The 10,616-nt window shown below is 30.1% G+C and overlaps 1 protein-coding gene across 1 annotated transcript in view; it reads left to right on the top strand.

Annotated features, from left to right (window-relative positions):
• The first annotated feature begins 935 nt into the window (after positions 1-935).
• The window catches only part of sage (salivary gland-expressed bHLH), a 35,247-nt gene continuing 25,566 nt past the window's right edge, over positions 936-10,616 (top strand). Inside the window, exon 1 of the mRNA XM_014437109.2 lies at positions 936-1,057. Within this exon, the coding sequence (XP_014292595.1) occupies positions 1,031-1,057 (27 nt within the window). The 5' untranslated portion in view covers positions 936-1,030. The remainder of the gene's footprint in view (positions 1,058-10,616) is intronic.

Below are 10,616 nucleotides of genomic sequence, written 5' to 3'. Positions count from 1 at the left end.
TTTGTGAGGTGATGTTCGGAATGTATTTTGTGTTGTTCGTCTTAATATATAGTATGTGGCTTAGGTACTGCCAGTTTTTCTGTTTGATTATTTGAGCAGTTTCAATCGAGTCTGTAAAGTTCTTCATAGTAATTTTTTTTTGCTTTCTATGGTAAAGGCGCAGCCTGTGTTGTGTTTATATATGTAATTTATATTTAACCTATAGAATTGTTATAATAAAAACCAAGCAAAAATGGAAAATAAAACCAAATTGGAAGTAAACTTATTTTTAATTCCTACCTTTCAAATGATATTTCATAATGGAAAATAATGAAATTCACATAATTTTTGATAATTTTTTTTTTAACAATATTTTTATTTAATAATTTTCAATCATTTTTTTTATTCTAATAAAAAAAATAATAACCAAATTATTATTTTAAGTGTTTTATTCCAACACAAAGTTTTCATTCAAATACAAATTTTTATGAAATACTTATTTTAATTTGAATATGGATTGAACATTGATGAATAAATTTATTCTATAGATAATAGAATAATTAATACATAGGCTATTCATTGTGCATTATTAAAATTTATTCTTTTTCTTTATTTGTTTTTAGAGTTAGCCAGTACATAAAATTGCTTATATAACTTAAGTGTTGAGAGCAATGGAAAAAAAGAGAAAAAGGGATGAGGAACTACAGACACAAGATATTTTTTCCAAACCTCCTATTATTTATTGAAAATAGTACTATATATATATATATATATATATATATATATATATAAGAAAGATATAAAAATAACTGGGTTAAAAAATCTAGACAAAAAAATAATAAATAAAAACATATATAATTAGAACGATTAACAGATAAAGTAGAAGGGAGAGGGAATGTAAAGAGGTCTCATACAGAGAACATTAAAAATGCAAATTCGGCTAGGGTAGAGTATTCCTTTATAAAACACAGGTGTGTCGAAGGATATTCCAATAATTCAACTTCAGTAATGAGTAACAGTTAGTAGAACATAGTCGCCTCTCACATCTCATATGGATACCATTCCTGTTATACACAGCGTATGTACAAAACCTTGAACATTAACATGTTTACCGTTACAATTCTAAAATTCTGATGGATAATATTGTAGTCTGTATTTTCAGTTTAGGTGTTGATGAATGTTCCCTAATTATGTTTTTAGATTCCATATATCTTTTTTCTCATTGCATTTTAAATAAAAGATATAAAAATATCGTTACCTGTATCTGTGTATAATTAACCATCCCTTTCGTAGTGACCCAACGTAATCAAAATTTATTTAATACTAAAACATGATAAACAACTGTGATCGCTCATTCAATTTTTGAATTTATTGATTCTGTTATCAATTGAACAATGGATTTATTTGCATTAGTGATAGGGTTATTTAAAAAGGATGTATATCACTCAATAAATAAGTTTTTCAAAAGTACATAAAATCGGAAAGCTTTAACAGATAAATAAATTTAAAAAACAAGGGAATCGGTAATACTGATTTTTTTTTTTATCTTTATTGAAATTTACAACTGTATATTATATAATATATTCAGTAAATTTGATCTTAATTAAAATGGAGTGTTACAGGCGTGTAGAGATACTACCCATTGGTAGCACTCTAATGACACTTTCATTAGCAGGTCTCGTGGCCATCATCTTTTCAGGCACCTCGGAGGATTGTCAGAAATGGAAGGAGATGCAAAGTTAGAAACTAGTGGGTTTGGGTGGTTAGGGAGTTTATAGTGATATCTGGTTCGGGCTAGATCGGTTAATGTTCGGAACAATAAGGTCTTTATGTCAGATTTTATTTGTGACGAAATAAGGAGCATTGAGGATTTTACGAAGGATTTTGAATTGTAAGGATTGGATATGAGAGGAATTCGAAGGTTTAGTGGAGCCCCAAGCTCAACTCCATGTGTCCATATTGGCCTTATTACAGTCATGTATATGAGTCTTATGTAATCTAATATTTATTATATATTATTATGATATAATACAAATTAAAAAAAAAATAAATAATGTAAATCATAAATATAAATAAGGATTCTAATTTTTCCCCCGTTTCTTAAATTTGTAGATCTCTACTTATCTGTTCTACTAACCTCACGAATTTATATTCATTCCTAATTGAGTTTTTGAGGAATCCTTGTTAATACTGCATACCCACCTGTCATTTGGTCACTGGAAATATTTTTGAAAATGAGGTTGTGTTTATTTTTGGGTAGATACGTTGAGATGTTGACTCGTGTCAACGAGATAAATATTTTTGCAATACTCATTCGTATTACTGTGAGTACCATACGTATGAGTTAACATACGTATTGTTAACAATTTAAAAAAATTAATGATTGTAAATTTTCATATCTTATTTTTAATTTCACAGCCATTAATCAATAAAAAAGTTGCAGACTATTATGCCCATGTCTTATATAATTTTATCCGATTAAACGATAGAGAAGTTATAAATAAGAGAAGTCATATTTATTAAAAACTTAATGATCTTTTACTGGAAGAGTCTTATGGAATTAAATTGGATTTAGTGAATGACAACAATTCTTCCTTATTTCAAATACAATAATTTATTTCATATCATCAGCAACAACGTTTCGGGAAATTTCCCCCATCTTCAGGTTGCTGATAACAATAACCTATATATAACATATAATTTTCTCCTTTTTTGTAATTCTTGCTAATATATATTAATATTAATGTCAATTAATGAATAAAAATTATTTTATTTCTACTAGTCATACATTTTAGGAGAAAAATTACCTTCCTGTACCTTCCGGTGGAAGGTAATTTTTCTCCTAAAATGTATGACTAGTAGAAATAAAATAGTTTCTATTCATTAAATGACATTAATATTAATATATATTAGCAAGAATGACAAAAAAGGAGAAAATTATATGTTATATATAGGTTATTGTTATCAGCAACCTGAAGATGGGGGAAATTTCCCGAAACGTTGTTGCTGATGATATGAAATAAATTATTGTATTTGAAATAAGGAAGAATTGTTTTCATTCACTAAATCCAGTTTGATCATATTTATTAATTATTTTCCAAATTAATTAATTACATATTATTATTATTATTATATTGAGGGATGGAAAGTCTTTCTTTTTCACGACCCATGTGGACCTTTTGTGAAATCTAGAAATCCCAAAGGAATCCGTATGAATAAAATATGAAGCGCATTAGATCCTAAGGATTTAACTTTTTTGTATTTCACACAGAATTTCTCCGGCTTTTTCTTTATCTTTTTGGTACAGCTGGCTGAAACATCGAAAATATTCTAGCTCACAGATCGGAATTTAGAACGTTGAGAATTGTATTTTTCAGGAAATGTTAACAAATTAAGCTCTTTTTAAAAAAAAAAAAAGTTTTATTTTCCCAGAACCATAGATTAAAAACGTGTCTAAAAAGAAAACCTTAATTAATCAAGAGATGAGACCATCGATTTATTCAAAATATTTATAACAACATGCCTGTTTCACTGAAATATCTGAAAATTATTGATAAACATCACTTTTTATTTTTCAAAAAAATAAGAATATTAAAAAATACTATAATTTGTTTTTCACTGGGACAAGAAAAAATATATCAAAGTAACTTCAAAATGACAGTCGTCTTTCACAGCAAATTTTTTTTTAGTATACCTATACCGGTATCGGAAGTATCAACATTTTTCATCCAATGCTATTGGGCATCCATACTTCAGCTAAAGCACCGTATATGCTTTGGTGGTATCGCGTTCTGATGATACGACTAAATTGATAAGACCAAAATTGTAGGTCTCGTAGACTCCATCCCTGGTGGTACTCGTATGTTAGAAGAAATTACCATTCAGTCGCAATAGACCCTTCAAAAGTACTCAATTTATATATTTTTATTCCTTTTTTTGAGGGAATGAGGGGGGTTAAACATCAAATATATTAATTTTTTGGAATTTTACCGTTGTTTAAAGACTAGAAGCACATAATTTTCCAATTTTCAGGTTTTTATCTCAATTGAAAGTAGATTAAAATGTTTGAATGAGTAAGTGAGGCAAAAATATGACAGCCTGTAAGCCGAGTTGGACAAATTGTACAAGAGTACCGTAGAAGCTGATTACGATTACTTTACATGTACCTAAAATGTGTGGGTACTGAGTTCAATACTGATACACAAAACATTTTAAGCTGGTTCTCTCTAATTCTCTGTTCTCAATAAAAAATCTTAAGTATGAGTACAGAGAACTGACCCCAGTTTGAAAAAAGTATGTTTAATACTGAAAGAAAAAATGTTGAGTAAAAATAAAGCAATCGAACTCACCATTTAGTGCATTTTACTATAATGAATACGATAATTTTTTTTTCATTTAGGTATTTTTTGATTAGGCCGTAATAATTTAGACTGTAATAATTTTCCAAATTTTTTTCATTTTTAACTAATCGATAACAAACCTAATCATAATTGTTGAGTGCGAGTATACCTGATTACTCTTTGTACTTAGTACTCAGATAACGTTTATTTAAAATCGAAAAACTAATTAATTACTGCCCAGCTCTGCCCGTAAGTGAGTGAATGGATCGTATAAGGAATAGTATAGTATTAATATTTAAATTATAATTTTCTCGTAAATAATTCAAAAATTACCGCTCTCCAATTCGAAATATTTTTTAATTTAAAAAACCGTATCTATGGAAACGTTTATATTTATATTTATGAAGACGTTTTAAAGTCTCCATATTGACTTTCTTGGTAAAAATCGTCTGTACACCATCCCATTGGACCAGATTCCCTGCTAATCAATATTTATAACCATCACATTGAACAGCTTCCTTGAACAAATCCTTTCTTGACCGTTCCTCTTCCTCTTGTAATTTCTTGCATATTTCTATACATAATGCCTCTTTCCTAATTTCCTTCAAACAGCTATTTCTTCACTTCCTGAAAATCGAATCTTCCGACCAAATTTAAATAAATAGATAGACAATCTGATATTTTAAACTCCATAACTAGACCATAAACAATCATTTTACATTTATTGTTTCAAATTATTTTCTGATTAACTTAGGGTCATAAAAAATACGTAACCGACATTAAAAAAAAATCAATATCTTTAATTTTTATTGAAGCTGAATGAATTTAAATTGATTTTTTATTTTTATTTTATCTTTTATTTATGAATATGATGTGTTAATAGTTGAGAGTAGGTCTGGGGGGTGTGGTCAGCAATCATACACAAATAAACCAAATTTATTTATTCGTGCCAAAGTTTCAAACTAAATTTCAGGCCTCCGTCAGTGTGACTTATGCGGACTTTAGACGGGTCCGCAAATCAACCTGATGGAGACCTGAAATTCAGATCGAAACGTTGGCATAAATAAATTAGTTTTGTTTATTTGTGTATCTTAACTGACCGCACCCCCAAGGATCTTCTCATATTCTTGAGTTTTAATAAGTAATTAATTACTCCTTTAAAGTCTAATTATTTAAGAAAATCAGTTGCTATGAAGATCAGTGATAAACTGCTCAATTTTTGTTTAAGTAATTGCACTTCCCACATCATTGATTCGCTTCAAGTTATTGATCACAGTAATTATGGCGCCCTATAGATCGCAGTGCCCCATAGGCCCTTGGGGTAAATATGGCTCTGCGAGAAGAGTATAGCCAAGTGTGCCTAGAAGGGGGTGCAAGTTATGCCTTCAACCTTTTTTATTTTTGGCGAGGGGCGCGCACATTTCTCCTAGGCTATGAATTTTTTATGGGAAGCGCAATTTATTTTTGTATCACATTGAGGAGATTTCCAAACCAAGATAGGAGGGAAAAAACACTAACGCACTCACACCTATTTTACATAAACAAAGAACAAAATATATAGATCCATGCTTTATTGTATAAGTGAGGAGGGCAATAAAATTTCTTGGGAGAGAGGGGGATGAGCCATCGCCCTAGGGGAGCATCCGTACCCCTGGGTATAGCGACCCCATAGTCGCTCTTCTGTTTCTTTTTTCTTTCCTTTCTCTCACAGTAACCCTTTGAAAGACTCGTTTATTGAATTTTCATACACGTTCCACGGCTCTAAGAGCGCTAAGCCGAGTAAGAACATGATGAATGTAACACTGTATGTTGACCAGGGGGGTACTCCCCTTAATTTCGTTTTGAACTAGAGCTTTTGATACATACGGAATCATTACATATGAATAAATGTATCAGAGAGTCTATTGTTATAGGATAAATGAGAGACATGTCAGAAGAAATATACTTGTGTAAAATCCTGAAGATGGGGAAAAATCCCTAAACGTCGCAATGATGACTATATTTTGAAAAGAATTTTTAAATGCAAATTATTGCGGGGAATATTTTTTTACTAGGATTTAGTAGAAGACAACAATTTTTCTGCTTTTTTCAACAACATTTAAATTTTCATTTAAAAAATAAATATACATATGTAATAAACGTTGAAACATGCATGAATGTTAACAACTATAACCCGCAGTTTTATTTAGTTATAGAATAAAGGCAATATATAATTCACAATTATATTATATTTATTTATATATGCGGACATACCTTTACTTTGAACAACATTTAATATGAATTTAATGTTTAGGTTTAATTAATAAAGTAGTTGGAACAAATAAATAAGTTTTATTTATTTCATATAACCTAATTAATTCATAGCAATGGAAATCTTTAGGTGTGAATATCGCCTAAACAAAGCGTTTGCGGACATACCTTCAGATGAAATTTTTTTCTTGTTTTGAGGTCCTTAATTCATATTTTCAGTTTGGCCATTTAACCCTGAAACACCCTGTCTATAGAATACGGTAGTATCGATCGCTTTTCTGTCTCTCAGACTTTTTTTTTTTTTTTTTATACCAGATCGGCCCGTAGGCCTTACATGGTTGATATAACTTATATTATATATAATTTTTTAACAGTTGATTATGAGGGGGTATAGACATATGAATGTCAACAATTGTCTTCTAATAGTAAAAAGAAACAAGTTAATTTGAAAAAAGGAAAGAGAGAAGAAAAGAGAAAAATAAAAAAATAATAATAATGAATAAATAAAATGAATAATAATAGTAAGTAAATAGAGGTAGTGTGACTATGAATTAAATGTCCTGCAGCAGTCTGGGCTTCAATCTTCCGGTTGAGGTTGGGTTTCCCAGGTTGTAGGTCACTGCTCCTTTAACTGTCGGCAACTGGGAGTGGAACTTCATGAACCGTTTTTTGATATAATCCTATATTGACTCCATTTGTAATTCCTGACGCAATTGGCTATTTCTTATGAAACAAGGAGCATTAACTGCGATTCTTAGGACTTTATTTTGAAAAGATTGTAGTTTTATCCTTTTCGTGAAGGATGCCGCTCCCCAGACTTCAAAGCCGTACATCAGCAGTGGCCTGAGAATTGTTTCTCAGACTTTGACAAATGAAGTATCAAAAAGAAAGGAATTCCATAGAGAAGTGACAAGTCTCAATTTCGATTCTTAAATTATTAGTGGAACTTTAATAAAAATGGTTGGTTTCAAACCTCTGACAGAGGTAAGTCGGTGGATCAAGACAGCACATATTGGGTTTTAAAGATTTTGGCGCGGACATGAATACAAGTACTTTGTGTTTTAAAGCCCAAAATAAACCATTTTCGAGAAAGCGCACGAATTAGGCATTGGTCAAACCTCATTCTAGGGTTAGCTTCCACAACGCCACTGTTGCCATGGAATACTTATGGAACGATTAAACGAACGGTCAATTTTTATTTTTGGTGGCTCTTATTATTCACCTAGATAGCGCGAATGTTTTGATACAATTTGATCTCAAGATCCTCAAAATGATTCTAACAATTTTTTTTAGTCTGTCTTTATATAACCACAAATTGTGCTAAAAAATTAACCAATTCATAGGTTTTATTGCTCAAATTACAATATTACAAGAATGTACTGAACGATTTGAGCACAATATATTGAAAAAAATATATTTAGTCTGTCCGTTTCTAAATATGTAATATGTATAGAAAAGAAGGAAACATATCTAATGCGAGAGTTCTGGCAGGGGTTAACTAGTCCATAATAAGTCCTATAAATGCCTGATAATAAAGCATTTAAACCGGCTCGAAGTATGGGTTGGATTTTTTGGAACTTACATTTTTAGGTAAAACTTCTAAATAAATCGACATATTTCAAAGTCCAAACAAATTTAAACTGCGACAAATAAAATATGAATAATTTTATTTCAGGGCAACATTTGATACTGAAAACCCCCGTCTTAATATGGAAGAAAAAAGGCCAGGATAAATAGTCTTTGTTCCAAAACATTTATTTCTTAAAATAAATCCCACCAAATGACCTTTACCCTTCATCGTTCACCTACTGACTGCCCTACAGTTTCCTTTAATAATGTGATCGTACCCCCGTCGAAAAGATCCGCAACCTTGGACTACATCTGGACAAACGACTAACCTGGAATCCTCACACAAGACTGAAAAGACAGGAAACTGCTCGTCGATTTCAACTATTACAGCACTTATTGGACAAACGGTCTAACCTTCCAACACATTACAAAATACTGATCTACATGACTGTAATAAGGCCAATCTAGACATATGGAGTTGAGCATTGGGGCTCCACTAAACCTTCGAATTCCTCTCGTATTCAATCCTTACAATCCAAAATCCTTCGTAAAATCCTCAATGCTCCTTACTTTGTCACTAATAAAATCATACATAAAGACCTTAATGTTCCATTTGTAACCGATCTAGCCCGAACCAGATATCACTATAAACTCCCTAACCACCCAAACCCACTAGTTTCTAACTTTACATCCTCTTCCATTTCTCACAATCCTCCGAGGCGCCTGAAAAGAAGATGGCCCCGAGACTTGCTAATGTAAAAACGTCATTAGAGTGCTATCAATGGGTAGTTTTCTACACGCCTGTATCACTTCATTATAACAGCTCAAATTTACTAAATGTATTATAATGTACAGTTGTCAATCTCAATAAATATATTAAATTAAAAAAATATGTATTTCACTAATCCGGGCAAATGTCCATTTTTTTAACACGTTACGCCATAGTGCAAATTTGAGCGATTTTTCAGATTACAGTGTTAGCCAAATTTTTAACAAAGATTTTTTTTTTCGATTTCCATAAAAGTTGAGGAATAACTGTTTAAAATGCAGAATCTAAATCTAAGCTCGGTTTTGGCATAAACTCATGTTCAATTTTGGCAAAAGCTAATGTTTTCTCGAAAAATATCGTTATTTTTAAGGCTTTTTGGTATAATAATCAAAAAGTGCAACATTTTAAGGCCTAGTTTAAAAAAAAAAAGAAAATAAAACGGCCAATAACACAAAAAAGAATTGTGACACTATTTAACAAATATTTTTCGGTTCGATGAAGATAAGACCTACCTGAAATTTATTATATTATAACACATAATTTGACATAGATATGACAATTTTAATCAGAATTTAGAACCGCATTCGAGAAAATGGTTAAAAAAAATTATAAAATCAAAAACTGAGATTAACGGTAAATTGATTTTAAATAAAAAAAAAATCTGAAGTATTCCATGGTACGTATCACACTCAAATAACTATTTATCAAAAACTGACGTTTAGCCTCGCTTTGCAGTTCTTCATCTGGACTAAATGAGAACAGTATAGAAACATTATAAGATATAATAAGACTATACGAATATACTTGAGAAGTTACAAAAAAAAAGATGATATATTAAAAGAAATATATTAAACTACAAAAAATTATAAATATATATATTTATACGAGGAGAAGATGGTTGGTGGTGCGGTCAAAATAAAACGCAAATAAGTTGATATAACTTATTTAATTGTGCTAACGTTTCGGCTAGAGTTTCTAGCCTTCATCAGAGCTAAGAACAGAACAAGATAACAACCAATAAGTATAGAAAATAAAAAATAAAATATAAACAGAATGACATAAAATGAATAATTTTACAGAATAGAATTAATAAAATGGAGTAATGAGAGAAGTGGGAAATAAAATGTATACATAGTTAATTTAAAAAATGGGTAAAATAACATAATTAAGGAAATAAAATAAAAAATTCTCCTCATACGTCATCCACGGTCAGCTCTCATAATTATAAATATATATTTATATATTAGTATATTCTTTAATTGGTATTTCCCTATTTATATGTTCTGTTTCATTTAAGTAGGGTTAAGTATTTGCGTGAAATGAATATCAAAAAGTATTATTATGAAATTCAAAACACAATTTGATTAAAAGTTAAAGTTTCGTAGATCACATGCCGGAAGCAAGAATATCATCAGAAATCACATAATGGTGTCAGTCCAACATTTTTTTTACAGTTAAAAAAATATTTTTTCCATGACGTATGGAAATGGAAATTATAAGATAAAACCAACAACTAAATGTTTACTCTGTATCTTAATAGTCTCGAACGTTACCGTTACTCACTTATTCGAGTTACTAATATTAACTAGTTTATTATAATCAAAAATTAACAAATAATATATATTTTTTCAATATTTTACGCATCACCATCACAGTATTAATTTTGGGTACTATATTAGTAACAAATTATAAAACCAATAAATTAGTAT

This window comes from Halyomorpha halys, unplaced genomic scaffold (genome assembly GCF_000696795.3).
Source record: "Halyomorpha halys isolate HHAL.00 unplaced genomic scaffold, Hhal_1.1 Scaffold2284.1, whole genome shotgun sequence".
Lineage (NCBI taxonomy): Eukaryota > Metazoa > Arthropoda > Insecta > Hemiptera > Pentatomidae > Halyomorpha > Halyomorpha halys.
Note: the sequence above shows the minus strand (reverse complement) of the source record. Positions and strands in the feature narration are given on the sequence as shown.